Below are 26,083 nucleotides of genomic sequence, written 5' to 3' on the forward strand. Positions count from 1 at the left end.
AGGGGGGGAGGAAGTAGAGGGGAGGGGGGAGGGGGGACAGAACGCACCAGAGAAAAAGCACCGAACAAGGGGGTCAAGAGCCTGAGTTCTGGCCAGGCATAAATTAAAACATGTAATCGTGGCAATAATATTATTAACAGTTGTAAATGCTCAAACACTGGTAGTAGCAGTAGTAATAATCAAAAATATTTATTGAGCAGAAACTGGGTATTTTACTTATATCATCTCTAATCTCAACAACAAACTTTAAAGTAAGTATTGCAACTCCCATTTTACAGATAAGAAAACAGAAGGTCAGAGGTGAAGATGGTGGGCAAGGGCACAGAGATCGAAACGTGGCAGAACTAGGAGCCCTAATTCCAAAGTCCATACTTTCGGCTGTACCGCACCGCTGCTCCCCTCATGGCAGAATCAAGACCAGTGGAAGCACAAGGGGCATCACGGTGACGGGGGAATCTCCCAGGGGGGTCACACAGACCACGCCGACCAGCCAAAGCAACCCATGGTTCCAGCCCTGACTCCTACCTCTCTAGGGACCAGCCAAACTTCTAATCTAATTGACATACAGAAAATGAAACCACAGGACTGAATCACCAAAGACTTCATTCCAACTCTAACACTTGTTAGACTAGATGCTCAGCCGTATAAGGCGGCAGTGTGTCTTCTTCATGGTTTTATTTTCAGTGCCTGCCACAGTGCCTGGCACGAAGGAGGTTCAATAGATATTTTTAAATCAAACAACATAAAAGCAGTGTACTGTGCTACATGAAACTAAAGGCAAAACAAGGTGAATGGCGGGAGCGAGGGCAGGGGATAATACTATGTCCCCCTCTCCCAACACACAGATGCACCTAATTAACATGAAAAACATCTGACTCAATCCAACAGTTGATTAAGTGTGAAACACTAAAAGCATTTCCATTCCTAATTTAATGAGTCACGGATGCTGGCTCCAACACTATTATTTAGCATCATTCTGAAAGATTTAGTCAATGGAAAGAAAAACAGAATAAATATTTGAAAGGATGAGGCAACATTACTCCAGTTTGCATAAAATGATTATCTCTCCCCCACAAACCCAGATAACTGGAAAACTTTATTAGAATAAAAGAACTGAGCACCTTGACTAGAACAAAATACACAAGCAAAAAGTGATGGACAGTATTAAGCAGTGAGGAAAAATAACCCTGCAGAAAATGATCTAGAAAATGATCTAGAATGCAATCCCATTTATGTGTTCCAACCTGTTGGAGTCTTACGTGTTCATATATATATATATACATATATATATATATATATATATATATATATATATATATATATACACATATAAATGCCTAGGAAAATATCTAAAGGACATGCACCAAAATGAGCAGTGTTTATTGCTCGCATAGCTAATAAGTACTTGTTATACAAGATCCCTTGTTCCAATGCTGTCACACCACCATGTGATTGATGAGCACAGTGAGGTCTCAAGGTTAAATAACTTGTTAAATGTCTCAAAGCTGCTAGGTCACGGACCTGATTGTCAAACCCAAGCTATCTGGCTCCACAGCAGGGACTCTAGCAGCGCCCCCATTCTCATCAGGAGAGTGAGACAGTATTCCAAGTCCTGGGCTGAAAGGGACTTCTTGATATCAAAAATGTATTCATGTATTATGTGTATAACAATCACAAGAAGAAATAACTCCTATAATGAAAACAAATAAGAGAGGATGAATAGCCACAAAATTTAAAAATCAGTAAGGTCCTTTAAATATATAACAGCATTGTTCACTTGGTCTCGTGAACTTAGGACACACCCACACTGGTAAAATACTGAAATCATTATTCATTCTGTTGCAAATAATCATCATGGAGGGTGCTATCCACATCTATAGTAAAGAGATTCCAAATGTAAAGAAAGGTTTTCATCATAAGAGCGATTTGTCCCATTTTTCTTTTCTGGTGGAGGGTGGGTACAAACCTGATAGATGAAGCCTAATTCATCTCTTACTCAGTAACCTAATGTTCTCTAGATGCTAACCACAGGTTAGCATTAGGTGGAAATTAGAAGATACTTGGTGAGACTGTTGACCATTTTAAAATAAGGAATTTCTTAATATACTACCTACATTTAAAAAAAACAACACCATAAAAGGGAACAGGAAGAAAATCAGTGACTCATTACCGTAAGCAACAGCCAGCTTGACTTGAGATCAGATACTAAATAAGGCTTTTCAATAGCTCTTTAATCTGAGGCTACAAGGACATGTTTATAAATGTAATTAATCATTCTTAGTCAATATTAAACAAAATGGTCACATCAGGATAAAACCATTTATTCATATTACAGCACCAATAATTAATATGGAGTACTATGTAGAGGAGTGATATTAGCAAGTCATATGCTTTGCAACCTGAGACACATTGTGGGGATTTGGGTGAATTTCAAGAGTTGCGTACGTTAAAAATTGGTCTAAACCGCTAATAGAACATAAATAAGCCTGTTGTACATAGTCACAAAGCGTATTTCTAACAATCAGAATCACCATATAAAGGAATAAGCCTCAGATTATTAATCACAAGCTCACAAGATTTATTATTTAAATGTAAATAGCATTCATTACTGAAAAATCTTTAAAAGTATGAATGTTTCCACGTGTACATTTCTAAAAGGTATTTGAGGTGGGTGATTTTTTATGACAAAAGGGGCAGGTTTTCCTAGTCTCACATCCTTAGAATCAATAACACTTAGGGCTCGTGACATTTAAGAAACAAAACATACACCATGAAAACAAAAAAAGACCTCCTTTTTTTTTTTAAAGCAGCAGTTAAAAAATAGTACAGTTCCAAGTTCTTAGAAGAAAAGAGATAGATAACAGAACAAAACTAAAACAATTCCTGAGCATTTATAAACAAATTGTCACTAATTTGCACTGTGCCAAAAAAATTAAATTGCTATCCGTCAGTTAAATCATCAACATTTATATAATACAAATGGAGAAAAGTTTTAAGAAATATGTAACTGCATGTTAACAGAAGTTATACGTGAGATGAATTATAATTACAAAGGAAATCCCTCTGAAAGTCCTTGAAAAGTGCCATGTCTCTCATCCTGAAAATAATTAAAACATTAGACTTAATTTCCAAGCCACCACTGTATGGCTCAATAAACTTTACTGCTTACCTTTTATGAATAACTAAAGGAAACACTCAGGTGAGAACAAGGGAAATAACAATTTCTAAAAGATGACACTAGGTTCTGCTCACTTGGTAGCGAAAGTTGCCCAGCCAAGAACATAACAATTGGCCTTTACTGTTTACCATGTGCTACCATATGAAGTGGATTCTATTAGTAAGACCACTGTACAAAAAGAATGGCACCAAGGGAGCTAAGTAACTGGCCTGTGGCCATGCAGGTACTTGGCAGCAATGCCGGGATTCAAATCCAGGTCTGCTTGGCCTCAAGTCTGCGCTATACTACAATAGAAAGGTCAGATTGCTCAACTTGAGGATTTGGACTTTCTAACCTAAGTATTGTTTACTATGTCAAAACTGTCAAGTAAGCTTTTAAAAATTAGTTCAAGATTATTTCTGCAGGAAAAAAAAAGTGCCAATATTAGTATGTGAAAACTGTTCAAGGACATTATAAAGGTTTTCCCCTTCTTTTTCCAAAATTAAATCCGACACTCATTTGTTCGGCTTTAGTTACCTAACATAAACTGATTTTTTTTTAAAAGAAATTTTATCAGTGAACAGTGTGTTTTTCCAGGACCCATCAGCTCCAAGTCAAGTAGTTGTCTTCAATCTAGTTATGGAGGGCACAGCTCCGTGGCCCATGTGGGAATCGAACCGGCAACCCCGGTGCCATGAGCCTGCGCTCTAACCACCTGAGCCAACGGGCTGCCCCTAAAATGATTTTTTAAAGAGGTTCAAGGAATAGAATGTACGAGTTATGAGTGTCCTTCTGAAACCATTTGGGATTGCTAGTGCTCTTCTCCCATCAGTGAGTTGGGTATGAGCTTGGACAATTCACTCATCCTCTCTAAGCCTCACTTTTCCCATCTGTAAAATAGGGGATAAAAATGGTTTTTAAAACATGCGCCAGTTAAAAAACTGGCCAGGGAAAAATTAAATGAGATGATAAGACATTTGAAACAGGGTCTCGTGCTTAAGAAGTACTCAATAAAGGTTGAAGGGGAAAAAAAGAAAGAAAAAGACTTGCATACATGCTCAAAAACAAATCCAGAGGCCCACCCCACCCTAAATGAAGTCCTCACTGGCCCGTCTCAATAACAGCAAAGTCTAAATGTCTGGACACACATTTTTTTCCCCCAAGTACAAATAGCTTTTTACAAATAGCTTTATTTTCAGAAAGAAGAAAATGGTAGCTATACAACATCAGCAACACTTCCTTTGGGTGTTCAGCAGGAAAACCAGTACCTCCTGGAGCACAACAGGCTACAGTATTAAGAGTGGCTGTGTAACAATTCAGCACAAGGAATCCCAATGGAAAGCTATCCGTGCGCGCTTTCCTTGTTTGCTTGACTTTTGCCTTGTTAACTCTCTTGAGTCTTGGTCTTAAAATGCGACTAAATATTGCTCCTTACATTAAACAACATAAAAGAAGAAAAATAAATACAAAAAAAAAACAAAACCCCTAAGCATTGCAACGAGCATCATCTCTCTGACAGCATGGTACGGTGGCCACCTCACCTTGAGTGGGTCAGTCCCATCCTACAGCCTCCCTGCTGAGGGTAAAGCCTTGGTGAAAAATCAAAGCATGTGCGAAGCCTGACTGATCCTGGCTGTGCTTTCTGGATTAGCAGATTGTGTGATGAATGTAGGTGGGTGTGTGGATGTGTGAGTGTGGGGAGAGGTACATGTGTGTTCCCATCCGTCCACAGCAGTCCCAAGGGATCATAGTCCTTTCATCTCTTCAGAGTTTCTAACTGCCTCCCAAAATACATCTTCAGTAATAACAGTAGCTAGGGTTTCCATCTAGGCACCATAAGTATCTAAATGTTTTATCCGTATGGTTTCATGTCATTTTCACATCATGGGGAAATAGAATGCCTTTTTACAAATGGAGAAACGGACACTCATCAAGAGTGAGTGAATTGCCCCTAATGCCCCACAGCAGGGCACTCACCTGCTGATTTTACAGCGAGAGCTCCTGTCAGCCACACTCACATCTCCACCTGCACACACTCCCTTGTACATCTAGACCGGAACCACTGGTAAAACTGACACGTCACACTGCACTCTCCCGCCACCCTTCCAAGCCGAATCTAATAGAGAGGTTTCTCCTTCCAGTTCACTGTACCGGCAGCATTTTTAGGAGCCCTCCCCAAAACAAATTAATATCTCCTCAGGACTTGTGGGCCCAGGCACGGTGCTAGCCGCTGATGATCTGCTGATGAGCAGAAGAAACACCGACTCTGTCCTGTGGAACCACAGGCTTGCAGGAAGACAAACACGGAACAAACAGAGCAGTGAGAGAGCCGGGATTTTGTCTTTTATATCGTGGTGGTCACGTGGTATCTCAGCCACACTGACACCAACCTGGTCTGGCCCTGGGGGCCTGTGCCAGAGAGGAGGAAGACACCTGTGTGTACTTCAGAAATTCAGTATGAGCTCATCGCACTTGTTCAGAGAACGCTTCATGAATATTCTAAGCATAGAACACAAACAACAAATACGCTGGTTTTCAGGATTTGGGTGTGTGACAGTTTTAACAGCAGGGAAAGGAGAAAGGCCCATGCTGCTGCTGTTTAGGTCAGGCCTGCAGAGCTGGGCCAGCGGCTGGGCCAGCCTTCTTGTTACTCAGGACAAAGGCTGCATCCTGGGGCAGCAGAAAGAGAAGTGAAAAGGCAGCTCTTCCTGCCGCCTTTACACTTTCCCTTCCAGCTGCTTCTGCCTTTGAGTCCCACACAGACAAGGAGAGAAGCCAGAGGAAGGAAGTGGCCCAGGGGCTCTGGAGGCTTGAGGAGACATCTTCCTCATCCTGCTGCTCAGAAGTCAGATCAGCAGTGTCAGACTCGATCGGGGTTTGGAATCGGGAGGTCCCCACACCCCACGCAGTAACTCCCTCACATGGGTGTCGGGCTTCTCTGCCTCCATCACCCAGAGAAAAAATGGTTCCGAAACACTAACCAGGCAAGTAAGTGAGTACATGCTGTAGGAAACAGGTACCAGGAGTTGCAAAGGGACGAGCATCTGAGCGAACACAGCCAACAGCCAGGCTGCCCAGACTGCGACGTGTTTTACAATCAGGAAAGTTTATGTACAAATCCTGACACACAAGTGCTCTTGGGATGTTGGATGATCAAGCAACAGTGGGTCTGCAGAATCCGACAGAGGCTACCCCGTTCCGAAAAGGCATGTCCGTTTCCCAGTCTCCTCAGCCCCCACACCCAGCGGCCCTGTACACAGCAGCCCTCCATTAGTTTACAGCACCTGCCCGGCCTCTGCGCAGCATGGGCCTCTGAGTCCTGTGCTAAGTGGTACGATGTTTCCATCTCACCCTGCACTAAGCAGAAAATCAAGGGGCACAGGTGTAGAATAAGTACACATTAAAGGTTTTGAGATTTGTCTTTTCACCTCCCTCACACTAGTACCCAAGCCCTGACCCAGAAGCAGTGGGGAAGGATGGGGGGAGGGGCAGGGCAAAGGAACAATGCGTTTCCTGTGACAAGAGTAAAAGGCCTGGCACACTGCATCGTGGGCACGGTGTCAGCTTCTATGCGCACGTCTGTGACCTCAGTCCCACCACAGGGCAGGACCACGGTCTCGAATCCCTTGATCCCGTGCATCACTGCCTTCATGGGGCTTGCACCCAATGCTGAGACTGATTACACAACACAAAGCTGAACCTCTGACCTCCTGTCCCATTTGGACAGCTGCTTTCTCCCCTCCCTACAAGAAAGTGGAAAGAACTATATTTCCCCTTAGCAGTTCCAGAGAAAAGGGAATCGAGGAGAGTGAAGTTCAAGTTTCCCAAGCAGGTGTGGGGAAAGCAGCTGTGTAATCCAGGGCCCAGACATACCTAAAACACCACTTCAGCAAAAGCCAACTGCATGCTCACTGCAACTGCAGAAGTTGGTCACATTTTCTGTTAACTATCACGTCGTCTAACTCCTAACACAATTTAATAAAACCAAAAACAGGAAGTACATTTTAAAGAAGTGAGATTGTGTCTGAATGCTAACCAAGCCACTTTATACAACTCCTTATCAGAGAACTAGAACTTCATCATATTGGTTCTTCCAATATAATACTGATCACTTTATTATCATTAACAATAACAATTTTTTAAACATATTTACATAATGCTTCATAATTGTCAAAGTGCTCATGTTTCCTTAGAGATACACACGGAAGATGCTCTGTGCAGATTTAAAAGTAAGGGCATTAAAGCACAGAGCCCACGAGCAACTTGCTCAAGGTCACTCAGAGTCAATACGGCTCCATAGCTCATACATGAATTCCAGAAATAAATGAAGTGACTCAGAAGTCAGTAACAGTAAATCCTGATGAAGAATAAACACAGAGATGAAACACTGTCATTCACATACATATACATACATAGATAACACATATATACACACACATACACACACACGCCAAAGCCATACTGTAAAAATTAATTTAACATTAAATATTTCAGAGGGATCTGTCCAGTTATTCTGACAGATTATTAAGAAAAGGTGACCAGTCTGAATTACCGGTTAAAATGTAGTTTTTGTCTTATTCATAAAACAGCAGAGTAACCACAAAGCAACCACTCACTAACATCAAATCTTTCCGGAGTTGAGTCAACATTCAACAAAATTAGTCCTGATGGGCAACACTGAAGTTGAATGTTATGAGGGCATCAGGGCTCTCAGCCCCAAGCACATGTCCCCCTCTAGTGGCCTCCCACGTTCCGGGTGGAGAAGTCCCTCATGGAGAGGAAGCACAGAGCATGGTCTCCTTCGCACATTACCTTTCAGCTCAGTTTTTTTCCTTTTTCTTTTTTTTTTTAGTAAACACTCAATATACACATACTTATTTATAACTTCTATACCGATACTACCATAAGAATTAAATTCAGCATAAAACTTAGACAAAACAGAACTTCTTAAAGGTGTAAGGTTTTTAAAAATGCAATCTAAATCGGAGTTCTAATAATTTCTTCTGACATCTCAGCTCAATGGCTCAGCTCAAGCACCCACTCTGGAGACAAATGTGCTTGAGAGAGAACCTTCCAATGTAATTTTATTTAAAAATATCAAACAGTGCCTACCCTTAATAAGACACTGATCATTTTCTCTTTAGAGTGCTCATAAGTTAAGTCTCTGAGTTCGCCAGTTCATTCACCAGAAAGTTATTCTGTCAGGCTTCCCACAAAACTGAAGTGCTTTGTGGGGAGGCTGACTCTCGCCAAGGAACAACATCACCTTCGTTCAACATCCAGTGTAAGAATCTTAGCAATCCAAAGGACACCTATAGTCTTAGGTATCCCTACTTTCCTTCCAGATATCGCACATCTATGCACTAAAAATCTCAGTAGTCTTGAAGCCTTTTATCTAAGAAAGTCTTTATTTCAAACAGATAGACTTTAAGGTTTCCACCCCAAAAGAACACAGAAACAATGCACCCTGTGTCTTGGTGTAGAATTAACCCCTGGTCATTCACAGAATGGAAAAGAATCTACAAGACTCTATAAGAGTATCCAGAGAAAAGATTTATTGAAAGTTAAAAAGGAGAGAGAGTTCTGTTGGAACTGGCAGAAGTTTAGCCAGGGCAGTCTGAGAGGGAGAGCTGCAGAGACAGAGGGGTAAGAGAGAGATACTGGCAGAAGCTTGCCAGGGCAGAGGCCAATGGGGGACAGCTGAGCTGATAAGAAGGGGTGCTGGGGTTTTATATTTTCCTATGCAGGATGTAGGGTGCTTGTCAGCTTGCAGAGGGGCTGCCGTTACAATTGTCTTCTCCTGGGAACTGTCCTGTTCCCATCTATGATGGATGTCAGCTTGCAGGGGGTTGCTGTTGTAATTGGGAACTGTTCTCATCTCATCTATGATGGATGTAAGGTGCTTGTCAGCTTGTAGGTGCAGTGCTGGCCAGGCAAGTCAGAGCCAAGCGGTTAATGTTTAAGTTCGCTCCTGTTAACTCCTTGCCTGTCCCATCCTGCCAGCTCACAAGCCCACTCCCATTAACTCTTTACTTGTCTCATCACCTTGTGTTTATAAGCACAGAATTACGGAGACTTATAATCAGTATGCTCCCCAGAACTACTGAAGCATTTCTGCAGAGGCTCACAGTGAGTTAGAAACTACACTCTGAGCATCTGGACCTCACTCTCGACATTCTGACCTCCCCCTTGGTTGGCATCAATGGTCTTGAACCTTCTATCTGAGAAGCAGAGTGCGCACTCACATTATTCCAAAAAAAAAAAAAAGAAATAACCTGGAAATGGCTCACATCAAGTTCACATAAAGGTAAGATAAGGAAAGGTTTGTAGTTTTTGTTTGTTTGGTTTTATCTCTTCTTTCCATATATGCGTTCCCACAGGCTACTATGAAAATCAAAGATATTTATAATCAGTTAACTAAGGTGTTCCTTGAAAGTGGGTATGTACCATGTCTTAAAACTTATGTCTTAAAACGTACCTCCGCATTTCTGGTACCTAGCACAACCTGGATATACCACAGGTGCTTCCCAATGGAAAAAGGACAAATTTTTTATCTCTCCCAAAATAAGGCTGAGAAAAAAATAACTGAAAATCCTATGTTTATAGATCAATTCAATAATGAAACAATCTAGTGCTAGGGAAGCATATAATAGAAATTGTATGTGATGGTTAATTTTACGTGTCAACTGGGCTAGGCCATGGTACCCCATTTTTTTTTGGTCCAGCTCCATTCTAGGTATTGCTGTGAGGGTATTTTTTTTATAAGTAGAGAGTACACTCTAAAATAACAATAGAAAGTATCGTGTAGTATATGGAAACCAGCAACACAGTCCTTTATCAAGTATTCTGTACTGTACGTACTTGGATGGGCTATACTTTTACACAACTGGCAGCGCAGTACATTTGTGTATCACCAGCATCACCAAAAACACGAGTAATGTGTTATGCTATGATGTTACAACAGCTGTGACATCAGGAGGTGACAGGAAATTTTCAGCTCCATTATACTCTTATGAGACCACTGTCATATGAGTATATGCAGTCCGTGGTTGACCAAAACATTGTTATGTAGCAAATGACTGTAAATAAATACTCTCTCACTCTTAAAGTGTATATAATTTTTTTTCCCTATTCGTTCTATTTCTCAGAAGAATCCTGCATAATATACTGGCTACAGACTTTCCAAAAGTTGTGACCACAAGTATTCATTCACTGCTTTCTGATGTGCTAAATATTAAAATACACTCCCGGGCCGGCCGAGTGGTGCGTTGGTTAAGAGCTGGCTTGGGATGCCAGAGGGCCCCAGTTCGGATCCCACATATGAGGGCCAGTGACACTGCCCTCTACAGCTAAGATGCTGAACAACAGCTCAACCTGGAGCTGGGCTGCCGTGAGTCACCGGCGACGGCATAGGCTGCAGCCCCTGCTGCAGTGGATTACCATGGGCTACCATGTGTAGCCAGCGGCCACAATGAGTGGCCATCCAGGAGCTGGTGACTGATCTGACTTGTCCGGGAATAGCGCAATGATGGTGCCAACTTGGGCCAGTGAAGCAATGTCCTCCACAACTAGACTGAAGAACAAAAGGACAGCAACTTGTCTGTTCCCCTTTCCCCAATTCCCCAGCGCTGTTCCCATCCCCCAATTCCCCAATAAAAATCTTTAAAAAAATAAAAAATAAAAATAAAATACACTCCCAATAAGTCAAAGCCAGGCCATTATATAAAGTACAGTCACTAGAGGAAGAATATTCTGCTAAAACTGAAATGACAGGGAGTGATAAGAAACAGACCAAGAAAAATCTTTTCAATCAATATACCCGGGAAGAGCAGCCCATGGGACATTTCCTTTTAATGTTCCCTTGGTGGGTCATTTTAGTCCTACAATAGAACGACTTCAGGATGTAGACTCCTTTATAAGATATTACATTTCATAGAAAAGACTTTGTCAGAATATACTGAATAAAAAAAAGAAAACAAGCTAATAAAAGGTGAAAAGAAGAAAAGAAATAATTACCTCTTGGTTCTCTTTGTTCTGGTTTGCCCAGAAAATCTTATGATAAAGCGTCTCCATTGAATTGCTGGAGTCAGTTCGGTCAAAACAGTGCCGATCCAACACTTCCAACGTGTGCAAAACCCGACTAATGGTCACCCCTAGATGTGGAAATTAAACACGGAGTTAGAGAGGCCAAACGAAGAATAGCACAGTACATAATCATCATTATGTGGGGCAAAGCAACTGTAAGAAATCACTCTCAGCATAGAAGAACTGACAACAAAACCAAGCCTGACATGCTAGGCAGCCGGGATCTAAAGAACATAAACTAAGGAATGACTTCAAAATTCATTAGGTGGATCCACCAAAAAAGGTCCTTATTCGATATGTGGAAATTTACAATCGGGAACATGGCACACAAAGTCTACCATTCAAAGCACTCCTGTGTTCTTCAGCTGTGTTCTGTACCTGCTGTTGACTCCTGGCACTTGTCAAAGGACCACCGGACTTCCACGGCACGGCCTCTTTGCTTTATCTGCTGTTCTGCCTCATAAATCCTTGCTCGAACCTAAAAGATAATTGTTTCTCATTAACATGTGCTTGGGAAACCACAGTGGTTTTCTAAATCCTGTCAGGTTTTTTCCACAGGAGCAGAGCATTCTACAGTGAACTACAATCTTGACTGCATTGTAGGAAATTCAGCCCATGGCCCAAAATGCATTTTGAAATTTACAAGTGGCAATTCAATGCCAGTTTTCAATAATAAATGCTCACCAAAAAATAAATGCTTGCGAAAAATCCTTACAAGTGAAATTCTTTTAGGACATCATAAGGAAAGATGAAAGTTCTAAAATATCATCTTTCAGCTATTCTTCTATGTATGAAAGCAACTAGCCATGTTTTATTGATTTAAGAAAACTAATTGGTAAAAAACAGGGATCTTACTGTAAGTATTAGTCACCAACCTGTGTTTCAAGCTTCTTAAGTCTTTGAACCAAATATCACAACAGTAATAAAAACCTCTGACACTTACTACATATTCCAGACTACTACTATGAGAGTCATGGTCATCGTAGTAAGAGAATCACCATCATAATTATTGTCTGGGCGGCAGAACTCTGAAATAACTGCCCAGGCGAGGGTGAGAGACGGAACAATACGATGAATTTCTGTGGTTCACAGAGACTAAGTCCTTCTGCCAAGGTCACCCAGAGAGACAGGGTAGAGCTGGGGATGGGACCCAAGAGTGAGATGTTAAAACCCACATGATGCCCTGTGACCTGGTGCCTCTTGAGAGTGAGAATGCAGTCAAAGCACCATCACAGGAAGTTTACCTGCTGATTGAAAGCCGTGTTCCCACCCGGCATGGGGAGGCTGGAGGGGGCCACCTGCAGCAGATCCAGGGGTGAGCCTGGGTTCGCGCTCTTATTGTCATTTGTGGAATAATTCCACACCAAGGCACTTGGGCAACAGAGAGTGACAGTCTGGAAATAAAGCAGGAAAACCCAGAGAGTTAGAGGAAGAAAAAAAGTATAACAGCTTAACAGTAAAAATGACACCTGGACTTAACTATTAGTTTCCTACTACTGAGCTCAAAATATGACTACCTTACCACAGTCCCAACTTTTCAAGTGATGAGACAAAACTAAGATAAAATTATCATTTGAAAGGAAGTACAGCTATTGAAAAATTAAGGGTATTATAATTCATAAGCTAATATTCAGCACAGGATACCTGGGAAACTTAATAAAAATGCAGTTATCACTTAAAATTATGATCACTTAAAACAATTTTCATGAAATTTTAAAAAATGAGATGGAATTAAATATGTCCTTTCTAAGGCTATAAAAATCTAAAAAGGATTTTTTTTTTTAATCTCGCAAATAATGGTGCAAGAAGTAGCTTCATAAACGCTCAGCAGGCGGTAGCACTGTAAGAGCGGGTGGCAAAGTTTTTCTATAAAAATCCAGATCGTAAATGCTTTAAGGTTTTTCAGGCCATCTATAGTTTTTATCACATAGTTTTCTTTTTTTATTTCAATAACTCACTGAAAACATAAAACCTATTCATAGCCCGTGGCAGGGGTCTGGCTGCAGGTTGTAGCTTGTCTACCCTGGCTTAGACCTTTGTTTTATTCAAGAAGCTTGCAAGAAGCACTTTCTATGACCATCTCACTTATGTCGCAATGACTCCATGAGGTCTGTGCTATTATCCCCCAACTGTCTGAAGCTAGAAGATGAGACACAGAGGAGATTAGTTCCGGGCTAGTTCCAGGCCCATGCTGATGTCGGCACTCGTGGTTGAACCACTATGCTAGACTAACCCTGCTGCCTCCTACATGCAAATTAAACAGCATAGCTCACAGTTAATGAAGAACTTACTCTGCACTGGAAACTAGCCTAGAAGCTTTTAGTCATCACAACCTCAACCCTAGGAGGTAATGAAGTAAGAACTGTCATCATCTCCCATTCACACACATGAGGAAACGGAGGCTCCAGGTCCAAGTTACTAAGCAGCAGAGCAGAAGCTAAAATCAAATCTGTAATGACTCCCAAGTATATGCCTTCACCATTTTGCTGTCATGCCACTCAACAGCAAACTATGTGAGCTTAAAGAATGAACGCAACATTTCTTTTTTATAAAAAGTGAAATTACACATAAAAATACTACATTCTGAGGTCTAGGAAACATCTATATGGAAACCAGATGGCAGATATGAATACTATCAAGTCCCAGAACCCTCCAGTGCATTTGTCTCCCGTGGCACACATCTCCACCCACTTACTCCAGCCTGTCTGTGGCAATGTGGGACCCTCGGCTTCTATCCATGACGATGTGGGGTTCTCGTCTCCTGTCCAGGATGGAGCTAGCTCTTCCCTGCATTCTAATTCCAAAGCCTCCCATAGCCAGGGCACTGATCTAGCAAATACTCCTCCTCACCTATTCTCAGACTCTCCCTCTACTAGTTTACCCTTAGCTTAGAAATATGTTCAAATCTACCAGTCAAAAAACAATTAAAAAAAAAACCGTCTCCACTTACCCAACAGCAATCTCTATCTCTTCCCTTCATAGACATGTTTCTCAAAAGAACAGAATTATTTCACCTCATTCTTCATCACTCTTCACCCCACCTTAATCTGGCTTCTAACCCACCAGTCAACTGATCATCAGTGACCACCGTATTGTCAAGACAATTTCAGCCATCTTCTTACCAGACTTCCTGGACCTGCCCACTACTAACTCCTTTTCGAGACTTTCTGTGATTCCTGGAGAAACGGTTTAGCATGGTTGCTAAGAGTGTACACTCTGGATCCAGATGGTCAGGGTCTGAATTCCAGCTTTGCACTTACCTGCTATGTAACCTTGGCCACCATTTCATTATTAGTGTTACAAAAATAATATGGGTTCCTATCTCACAGGATGGTTCTGAGAACTAAATGATTTAATGTACATTACAACTTAGAACAGTGCCTAGAACATAATAAATGCTATTCGCATAACAATTTCAACAGTATCATTCTTATTCTCATCGCCTTTGTTTCTGTAGTAATATTCTCTCCCCATTCTCTCTTCAATCTAGCCAAAGTTTCCTGGTCACCTCTGTGAACTTCCCTCTGCCATCTCTTAGCCACTCATGTCCCTCAAGTCCACAAGTCATCTATCACTAACTCACTCTTTAGGTAACTTCACCCCCTCTCAGTTTTAACTAGCTAATTGGCCCCGAGTGATTCAAATCTATACATCTGGCCAGTTGTCCTCCCTTATCTTGAGAACCAGACATGTAACAACCTCTTCAAAATATCCACTTGGAGGGACGGCCGGTTAGCTCAGGTGGTTAGAGCGCAGTGCTCCTAACACCAAGGTTGATGGTTTGATCCCCACATGGCCATTGAGATGCACCTTCCACAACTAGATTGAAACAATTACTTGACTTGGAGCTGATGGGTCCTGGAAAAACACACTGTTCCCAAATAAAAAATAAATAAAAATAAAAAATATCTAGTTGGAGACCGTAAAGGATGAAACAGGCCTTTGAACTTACCTAGATGCATCCAAACTCATTTCTTTGCCTTGTCTCTCTTTCTCTCTCTCTCCCCACTACCTCCCCAGTCCCACAAATCTTCCCTGTACTGTGGCCAAAATAATCTAACTAACCCACACAACTGACATGCCCTTCCCTGCATAAAACCCTCCCATGAACCCCAATCATAAGGCACACAAGAGGTCTTCTATGCCCTGACCCCCAACAGAGTTTATACTTTATGTCCCATTAATACCAACCTGCAAATAAGAAGACCGAACAACCCTCTGGGCCTTTTCCCACACTGTTACCTCTGCTGAGAACACTCTTGCCTCCTTTATTTAAAACTAATAGGCACCAGTCAGGACCACTTCACTCAGACCGCCTTCCTGAACTCTAGGTGGGACTCGAAATTCAACTTCTGCACTCCTTTCGCTCCCCATGCATCCCTCCATCAGCCATTGTCCTCTGACTCTTGTCCTTGTACTCTTACATGGGAACTACCCATTTATAAGCCTACCTTCCTGACAAGACTATAAACTCTAGCAGAGGGGAGACCTGTCCCAAAGCCCCTCAGGAAAGAGCATTAACAACCCAAGAACTGTGACCTATGAGCTCCTCAGGGGCAGGGCTGCATCTCACTCCTGACAGTACCAGCGGGGGGGGGGCGCGGCGGTACCCTACTGGATGGCCAAGAACCACACAGCATGAGGCCTGGCTGATGAACAGAGCCTAAGAAATTGTCTGGATTTTAAAGACAGAGAGAGGAGGCAACCAACTCAAAACGTGAACCGAGGAAAGTAAAGAATTCTGCACGGAGAAGCTGACATTCCAGAAGAATAGTAATACAGCCGGCTTCTTCTGTGGGTTCTCAGAAGGATTTTTAATCACTGAACTTCTTAATGAAGTGAAGAATAGCTTCAATAACTAACAAAGAACAACTACAATAACTTTCTTCTGGACGGAAGCAACAAATTTTCTCTCAGCTGGATTCCACATCAGAAAATAAAAATTTCAATTTATAAATTACTTGGTTGAAAAATCTACAGCTGTAATGTGAAAGTGGAAGATGCAATTTCCAATGCAATTATTTCCTACACTGAAATTTACCATAAAATAACAAGGGCCAAGTACTTACCTGCAACATACAGCTAAGTCCATACACCAGGGGGCCATGCTGTGCGCAGGAAATAAAGTCTGAGAAGGCCAGCTGCATGGGGCTCATGCCAGGGCCCGCGGGGCCGGGGCTGGGGGCCCCGATGCTGGCGCTGTTTGGTCCTATCATCATGTGGGGCGAGTGGGCAGGAAGGAGGTTGGGGCTATCGCTCAGCAGCAAGGCAAGACGCCGAGCACAAAAGTAGGCAAGACGACGAGACAGGTAGGCCGACTGAACAAATTCATCTGAGTACTGAGGAACACAAGGACACCAGACTTCAGTCATGTCTTATGCTGCTTGGTGAAATAACTACATTAATACAGATATTTTTTCATTAAAAAAAAAAAACTTTCAAACATACTGCACAGGCCAGTGCTGTACAAGAGAAATAGAATGCAAGCCACACAGGAAATTCTAAATTTTCTAGTAGCCATTAAAAAGAAAAAAGAAAAAAGGCAAAATTAAAATAATGTATTTTATTCAGCCTGAGAGAGCCAAAATGTTATCATTTCGACATGTAATGAACAGAAAAAGTATTAATGAGACATTACATACATTCTTTTCTGTACTAAGTGTGAAATATGGTATACATTTTACACTAAGAACACATCTCAATTTGTACTTGTCATATTTCAACAATTCAATTGCCACGTCTGGCTAGTGGCAACAAAAAGGACAGTACAAGTACAGACTACCTCAGGGAGGGGACACAGGACACTGGCATGGTGCAGTCTCTGAGAGGGTGAGAAAGAGAATTACTTTTCCCTAGATACTCTTTCATGTTGTTTGAATAATCAAATACATGTATTACCTTGTCAAGAAAATTTTATTTTTTCATAAATTTCATCCAGATAACCTAAACTTTAACAGATTTTAGACAAATCATTAAAATAGGAAGTTCCAACCCCAGTGACTCAAAAGGTTGTGGAAGATCCTTTGTATCCTTAAAGAGATGATTTGTTTTGTTTTCACAGAAATCTGTGTGAACAAGGAGACAGTATTTAAAGAGCTGTTTCCTTAGCTCATTGATGGGAGAAATCAATGTGGGTGAGAATACTTAAAAAGGACAGGTGGATAAAAACTATGAACATGGTCAAACGATTGCCAAAACTTTGTAATAAGAGTAACAAGAAAATAGTTTTTCCTTCAGTTTCAAAAAGAAATTTTTCCTCTTCCACCTCTCTACTTACCAGTCTTGCCCATAAAATGAACTAGTTCATGCATATATGTACTGTACCTGCAGCATTAGTGGTAACAAGAGTTTAAGAAGATCATCATCCATTGGTCTGATCTTTTCTAAAACATCCAAGATCCATGTCAGATATTCGTGCTTTTCTAGCATTCCTTCCTTAAATGAACAAAGAAAAAGTACACTAATAATGTTAAAGTAAAACCAACTAAAACTCCAGAGAGCATGTTATTCTTACGCTTAAGTGTAATTTTACTACTGTTGTTTTTGATGTAGTAAAAGTCATTGACCATAGCCCAAACTCTAAACAAAACAAAAAAAACTAATGTTATTTTGTATGGTTCGTTTGGGTGTTTTTTGGTAATCTGCTTCATTCTAAATTGAAAAAGAAATAATAATTCTTACACGAGAGGAAATTCAGAAGCTTTTAGATTCCCAAGGCCGATCAAACGCCTGGCTAGATGTAGGGGGTGTATAAACTCATATTCACAGGGGAATCTTGGCCAATGATGATGATTATGAAGAACAGAGCACCCATCATGCCATCATGACAAGAGGTTGACAATCCCATCAGATCCAACACCGCCTCAATAGTCTTCTTCTCTATCCTAAACTGAATTTCAAATACTATAACCTACCTGTAAAATATAACCTTAAAAATTACTATTATGGCCTAATTAACTATAACATAAAGAAATGAAAGGAATTTAATAATAAAATACCATAATGTATAAATATTCCAACCAACATAACTACACTAAAACACACCTACAAACTTCCAAAATGCCCAAAAGGAGCGGTATACCCCTCTTGACATAAACACTATTAACATTTTTCGTGTATTGCCTCCATATCTACATACATATAAATACACACGTTATTTTATGATAGTATACATACATATGTGTTTGCACATCATGAAAGAATCTTTAAAAGAAAAGCAAAAGCTATGTTTTCTAAGAAAGACACTTATACTTTTATGATCATCCTGGTAACAACCTTAGTAGTTAATATGAACTCCTACTTTGTTCTAAGAACTCCTGCATACCTAGGTATCATCAGTGGTCCCCAACCATGGTTATCAACGATTTGTGTGAAAATACTGTGCTGATAAATTACCGTTTCAGTATGTATAAGATTATAATGACACTACATTGACATGACATGGTATCAAGATATTTACTTGTTGCTAATTTCTAATTTTTAAATGTTTAGAGGCAAAAAGAGTTAAAAAGTTAGTCACCGAAAAACTACAATTTAAAATTTTAAGACCAGTAAAGTGAACTTTAAATTAATTAAAAAAAAAAATCTTCATAAACATGATTGCCAATGACTACACAATAGTCAGTCCTCAAGATGCTTTTGTCTCTGTCCCCATGACCTTATTTCTGCACGTGTGTATACCAGGATCAGTTTCACATTCCAGAATATGGCAAATCAAAAATATAATGAACTTTTAACATTAATGTTCTAATTAGATTCATCAATTTGGGACCTAACAGCTTTCTATGAAAGAGGCTGATTTCAATGTTCCTAACACATAAAGAAATCCTTCCAAAAATATCAAGCATGCTGAGAGATATTTTTTAAAAGATGCAGACTAAATCCTCAGCTCACTAAAACTCATAAAAGCTGAGAGCAGGCACTGAAGCTGTCCTCTGATAAAGGGCGCTAGGATTTGTGAGAGTTATTTTTGCTGACTTTAACAATGATACTACCCAAAAATAAAACATGCTTTTTCCTACTTTAATCTCTTAGAAAAAAATCACTTACCAGCTGGACAGTTCTAAGGGGGAAATTTAGAAGCCACACATCCTTTCTAATCCCCTTCCTCCCTAATCAAGATAGCAGGTAGTGAAAGCCTGCGCTAGCGTCACTTCAGCTGAAGACACTTCCTCCTCCTAGCCAGGAATAAAGATTGAGAAAACGAACAGCAAAAGCGCCCTCTTCTGGTCAATGTGATTCACGTCAGTTTGTGTGGATGGTAGTTCAGTCATGCCTCAATGCCCTTACCCGCCCCCTCAACTGCATTTTAAACTGCAGCTGAGCCTAATTAAGATGACCTATTTTGGGAATTACCAAGCTCTAAAGGAGACCTACTATGAGAAATCAGCAGAACAATTTTTTAAAAATAAATACATCCAATTTTTTTCAAAATAAAAGGTTTAGAAGGATTACATTTAATAGTACAATTACAAAGTAATTAACGCAAGAGCTAACATCATTAAAAGTAGGAGATCAATATGTATAATAAGAAGCTGTCTCGGGGCAAAGGTGTTACCTTGAATCCAATTCAACGTGACAAATGTCAGATTGCTTTCTTTGAATGTATGGGTTCACATAAAAATACAATTTAACCTCCAGAAAACTAAAAGATAAGGAGTTTGCTCTTTTCTTAAATGTTTGAGAAAGGTCACCTGGAACATGTGAAATGCCAGCTTTTCATTGTACTCCCATTGCTTCATGGCTTGCTCCACATCTGGTGGCACTGGGACAGGCCCATCGCCTGTGCTGGAGGCCATGTGGTAAAAGTCGGAAATCTTCGCCAGCTGCTCTCGGAGATATCTGGTAGATATCTGTGTCCACTCTGCATCAAAAAAAAAAAAAAGGTATAAGAATAACTTTTTCTCCCCCTTTCCATATGCCTTGAGGATCTACTTATAAAACAAACACGTGTTACATACCAAAAAAAAAAAAAGGCTTTTGCCCACGCAAGCGCAGGTTAGACAGACACACACCTCCCTGAGGCCCTTAAGGACTGCAGCCTGGTGTAACTGGCCTGCCCTGCAGACAGCAGGAATGCCAACCAGCTGTCCCTAGAAAAGACAGCTCTCTCTCCCCTTGTGCCTTTGCAACCCAACACCTTGCCGAGGAGACGAAATCCACACAGAATTAATGGCATCTGGTGAGCCTCCATGTTAAACAACAGTGAGCGTCACAAAATTATCAAAGGCACAGGCACCAAACAGAACAGTGGAGGGCAACACTTCAAGAAATCTCAAATCCACACCAAAAGAATTCAAACCCCCCCAAGTGCAGCTCCTTTAAGGTATGTTTTTCAGAGTTCAAGTCGAGTTTCAAACATGCCTAATTAAGGTTTGTTCTGTTTCTGTCAATCCGAGAGGACTGGCATTCACCACGGGCTGGTCCATGGCAGCATTCTGACCTGCACGACCCCCGGGACCTGCCCAGGACACAAGAGTGGCCGCCTCTCAGACAACCATCGGGACCTTCAATTATTCTCCTCTCCTCGACCAACAAAAGACGCCTCAGAGTGCAATCAGCCAGAGTGGCGAACAACGAAAGGTAGGAGACTGCAAAGGGAGTGGGAAAAGTAGAATTAAAAAAAAAAAAAATCACTAAATTATTCAAAAATGTCTTCCACAGGGGGACAAACTAAATCAGTATGTTGCCTCTGACAACCTTGAGAGATGACACGCCAACTTTAGCCCATTCTGTGGATAAAAATGTAGTAACTGCATGCGCACAGCCAAATTTCCCCACAGATTAGCCAAACAGCATTTCAGAAGAAGCCACCCTACTGAGACATTACCACACGTTATTGTTTTCCCCTCCTTTTGGCAATAGACTCTCCCACCGTATTTCAAAGGAAGCTATGTTGACAAAAGTAAGATTAGACACTAAATATCTGTTAGAGATTGCGTGTTTTGTTTTTACTTTTTCAATACTATTAAAATTACTTGGCAACAGTACCCAGAGATACTGTTAAAGTTGTGGCCTAAACCAGTTACTCTAATTGTCTTATTTAAAATTCAAATTCAAATACACATGTTAAATTCCAGTAATGAGTCAATGCAAAAAGATGAGCAGATACCAACCAGGTCAATATTCTGTTCCTAGTATAATAGTTTTTCAGAAAGCACCACCAATAACCGAGATTATTAAAATGAATCCACTGGCATTAAATACAAACAGTAAACTATCAATGTCATCATCCTCTGGTCCCCTTTATGGACTGATAGTCTCAGGACACTGACTTGTTCAACAACAAAAGTGCCAACCATCAGATGAGAGGAGTTTAACTGAGCTATAATAATAACAAAAATAATAAGGATCCGAATCCTAGTTTTTGTGTGTGCCAACCCTTGCTGTTAGCTTGCTCTCAGTAAGGTACTCTTCTCAATATCCCCACAGAATATTTTAGCCTCACGAGGTAAAAATAACACATACCCCTACTTTGTCAAGGGTATATTTTCTTTTTAAGGTTTTTGTTTGTTTGTTTAAATACACAAGAAATACATGATCACTATAGAAAATGTATAATGCAAGCATGAAAACAAACGAAAAACATCTACAATCTCATCACTCATAATCATTAACTATTTTAGTATATAACTTTTCAGTCTTTATGTGTGCCTGAATGTTTAAACATATGCATGTCTTTTTTAAAAAATTGTTGACTATGTCATTCTCAATCTGAACTCCTTTTGGAATTCACACGGAATTCAAATGTAGCCCTCTTTCTTAGTAGTGTGTTTTAACTTTTACTGTATTAAGTGACATGAGGTTATCAGATCAAGCAGACAGATTCAGAAGTCTGGGACATGAGACAGTCTACAGTGGATTGTATAAAAAATTAAAATGCACACAAAATTTTCATTAAAAATTGAAAACAGAAAACAGCAAATGGCCACTGTACTGGTAGAAGTATCAGGACTCACTGCACCTCTCCAGCTTCGTTAGGATGGGAACTAAAAGGGAGGAATGGGGGAGGCGGCAGGAACAACACGGCAGTAGTCTGGGCCCAGAATGCAAGTACCATTACAAGGGCAGCTCAACCAAATGCCAGTACCTTCAGCCCACCCTGCCAGTTTCTAATTTAATCGGTCTAGAGTGGGAGCCCAGTCCCAGGTAGTAAACATAGGAATGGATAAAGATCAAAGGAAATATGGGGGGCGGGAGGGAGTCAAAGGCTAAAAAGATGCAGAAAGTGATCAAGGAGGCTACTCTGAAAGTGGAGCAGTTCTAAATTCAAGCAATTTGGAGGATATGGCCCCGTCTGTCGTTCATGGATGTCGAGTAGAACTCCAGGTCCATGAAGCTGGATGACTAACTAGATAAAGTTCATGAGCATGAATGTGGCTGAGAGAGGCCAGGATTGAGAAAAATGCCCTTTCTTTGGACACTGCTCTCTCTAGCACTCAAGAATCCTACAGCAACGATTCCTTCTCTGTTAATGCCTAGCCCCATGGCAGAAAGGATTTCAGAGGCCATACAGCTCTCACTCTACCTTTTTACAGACCCCAGCTTATTCAAGGTTACACGGCTAAACCAGAAGTACACAAACAGCTGTGAGATGCCCCACTCATGCATGAAACCATGTAAAGTGATGAACACATAATGGGTGAGCATAGGCCTGGAATATCTGCAGTATGAACAAGAGAAGTGGGAGCTCGGCCGAGCAGGCCATCGAACCTGGTGGCAAACACAGAGCATGGCACATGCAGCAGGGCTCACTGAGAAGGTGTCCTGCAGCAAGCGTGACATCAGAGAAGCAATACAGGGCTGCATTTAGTGGTAATACTAGAACGAACTTGGAAACGAGTGGCTCTGCCGCTCAGCCATGCGACCTGGAGCAACATAGCTAACCTCTGCTAAGCCTCCATTTCCTCACCTCTACTATAGGGATTAATAATATATACACATCAGAGTGAGTGTAAGGATGACTTGGCACCATTCATGTACCACAGAAATTGATCAATAAGTGGTAAATATCATCATCATCAGGATGAAAAGCTTTTGGAAAGCAAACTGAAGGTCAGGCCTCGACTGCCAAGAGGACAGTGCCCGCTGTCACTGATGTTAGTCTCTGCCTCTGCCTCAGCTGAGCTGCCAGTGCTCCAGGTAAGGATTTATGGACTCAGTCAATGTCGGTTTCATGGTTCCAAACTCTTCAATGGATCTGAAGCCCTTAATAATTAAGGCCACATTCCTGAGCTGGGAATTAAGTTCGTTTCAAATTACCTACCATTATGTACTCCACCAGCTCAAGCTGCTTTCTGACTCTCATGCCTTTGATGCAATCTCTAGCTACAATACCTTCTCTACTCAGGGGTGTTCACGTGTAATAATTTTTCTGGGCCCAGTGCAAATGTCACATCTAACCTGTACCCTTCTCTAGTCTCTGGACACCACCCCAACACCTAGCAGGGATCTCTTTCACCCCCATAAAGCTATGCCTTACATACAGGTCTGACAATTAAGTTCGGGAACTTGCTACAACAATGTTGCTAACCTTTTTTGATACCAGAGGGATTTTCATTATGAATTTGTACCAATTACACAGTTAACCAAGTTTACTATTTGGAAGTGCTGAAAAGGCTGCATGAAGTAGTTAGACGACCTGAACTTTTCGCCAATTCATGGCTCTTGCATCATGACAATGCACCAGCTCCCATAGCACTGTCTGTGAGGGAGTTTTTAGCCAGTAAAAAAATTAACTGTATTGGAACACCCTCCCTACTCACCTGATCTGGCCTCCAGTGACTTCTTTCTTTACCTGAAGAGAAAGGAAATATTGAAAGGAAGACATTTTGATGACATTCAGGACATCAAGGGTAATACGACGACAGCTCTGATGGGCATTTCAGAAAAAGAGTTCCAAAATTGCTTTGAGGGGTAGACTAGGTGCTGGCGTCAGTGCATAGCTTCCCAAGGGGAGTACTTTGAAGGTGACAGTAGTGATATTCAGCAATGAGGTATGCAGCACTTTTTCTAGGATGAGTTCGCGAACTTAATTGTCAAACCTCGTAGTCACCTATCAACCATCAAGTATTGACTTGAATCAATGCACCCCAAGGTTCTCCCAAATACTAAACCAAGTTCCTCCCCAATTATTCTGCCTCTCAAACCTTCATACAGACATCTTTGCTTTCTAAGCTTACACTCACGCACTGAAAACCTAGAAGGTTTCAAACACCACTACCGGGAAAATGCCAAATGCCCCTTCTAATACAGTTTATTTATTATAACCAACTCAAAAAGAAGTACCTGTTAATCAGTGTGCTACAGAGGACCATGCAAATACTAAACTTTCAATTCTTTTTAATAAACTTAGTTATATATGTATTATATATTACATATTATATATTATATGTTATATATCCTTTCGTTTTGTGAAGGTTCATTTTCCTGGCTACATTGTTTCCTGTTATCAAAGCCAGTGAGAACCACCCACTATGTGAAATAAATACAACAGAGATCATCTTATACGAACTCCCACCAAGTCGAGAGATAAATATGAACATCTTTAAGGCGATCACTTGCTATAGCACTTTAAGTCAAGGATAACGCACTCCTCATCAGAGAAACCTGTATCCCTGAACTTTCTTCCTGAGGCTGTACCACTACAATAAAAAGTTCTTGCCTCTCCACATTGGGAACAGCCTGCTTCTCGAAACCGCAGGATACAGAGGGTTTTTTTAACCAGCCTGACTTTGGTGCAGATTCAGTGGGGAAAAAAAGCTTCAGTACAAGTGAGATGCTGCACACTCCATTTCTGAACACTCAGCAAAAACAACTGAAAATTTTTCTACCATTTCCCTCAAGTTTTCTGTTGTTGTTATGCTTTCTTTATGAAAGAATCATATCAACGAAGTGAAAAGACAACCCATTAACTGAAAAAAAATATTTGCAAATCATACAAGGTGTGATCAAAGAACAGTGAATGCTGCTGCCAAGTGCCATCCAACAGAAAGGCAAGGATCTTCAATACAGAAAGCAGCAAGTCAAACCTTAGTGACAGTGTATGACAAGTTTCACCATGTTCGGTGCAGTCAGTCTGGTGTGAGCTACGGTTGAGAGAAGTTGTTTTTTAAAGTGTGTCATAAATCATCCTCCATCATGACAACGCTCCATGTCACACATCGCTTCTGGTATATGGCAATTTCTGTCAAATAAAAACATTACGGTGTGCCCACATCCGCCTTATTCACTGGATTTGGCACCATGCAACTTCTGGCTGTTTTCCAAAGTCAAAATGAATCAGAACATTGAGGCAGCCACGACAGCGCAACTAAAGACACTCATGACAGAGGACTTCCAGAACTGCTTCAGGAAGTGGCAAGAATGATGGGAAAAGTGTGTTCAGAGTTAAGGGGAGTATTTTGAAGGGGATTAATGGAATGTGTCTTTTACTGTAATAATTTTTTTTTAAACTTTCACTGTAGTTTTTTATCACACCTCATATATCAGATAAGAGACTTGGATCTAGAAAATATAATGAACTATTACACCTCAATAATAAAAAGACAAATAACCCATTTTTAAAAATGGGCAAAGGATCTGAATAAACATTTCTCCAAAGATGGACAAATGGCCAATAAGCACCTGAAAAGATACTCAATGTCATTCATCACCAGGCAAATGCAAATTTTCATACAAATATCTTGCAATAGCACTAGGCCAGTTATAAACAAAACGATAACAACAAGGGCTGGCCGAGTGGCACACTGGTTAAGAACTGGCTTGGGACGCCAGAGGGCCCCGGTTCGGATCCCACATATGAGGGCCAGTGACACTGCCCTCTACAGCTAAGATGCTGAA

General features: G+C 40.9%; 1 protein-coding gene across 1 annotated transcript in view; it reads right to left on the reverse strand.

The window, feature by feature from the left end:
- MED12L (mediator complex subunit 12L) overlaps positions 1-26,083 on the reverse strand; it is a 350,111-nt gene that overhangs the window by 258,141 nt on the left and 65,887 nt on the right. The window contains exons 6-11 of the mRNA XM_019661307.1: positions 19,936-20,105; positions 17,567-17,677; positions 16,312-16,581; positions 12,487-12,636; positions 11,621-11,720; positions 11,174-11,310 (exon numbers count right to left, since the gene is read on the reverse strand). Of these exons, the coding sequence (XP_019516852.1) occupies positions 11,174-11,310; positions 11,621-11,720; positions 12,487-12,636; positions 16,312-16,581; positions 17,567-17,677; positions 19,936-20,105 (938 nt within the window). The remainder of the gene's footprint in view (positions 1-11,173; positions 11,311-11,620; positions 11,721-12,486; positions 12,637-16,311; positions 16,582-17,566; positions 17,678-19,935; positions 20,106-26,083) is intronic.

This window comes from Hipposideros armiger, unplaced genomic scaffold, assembly GCF_001890085.2.
Source record: "Hipposideros armiger isolate ML-2016 unplaced genomic scaffold, ASM189008v1 scaffold_344, whole genome shotgun sequence".
Taxonomy (NCBI): domain Eukaryota; kingdom Metazoa; phylum Chordata; class Mammalia; order Chiroptera; family Hipposideridae; genus Hipposideros; species Hipposideros armiger.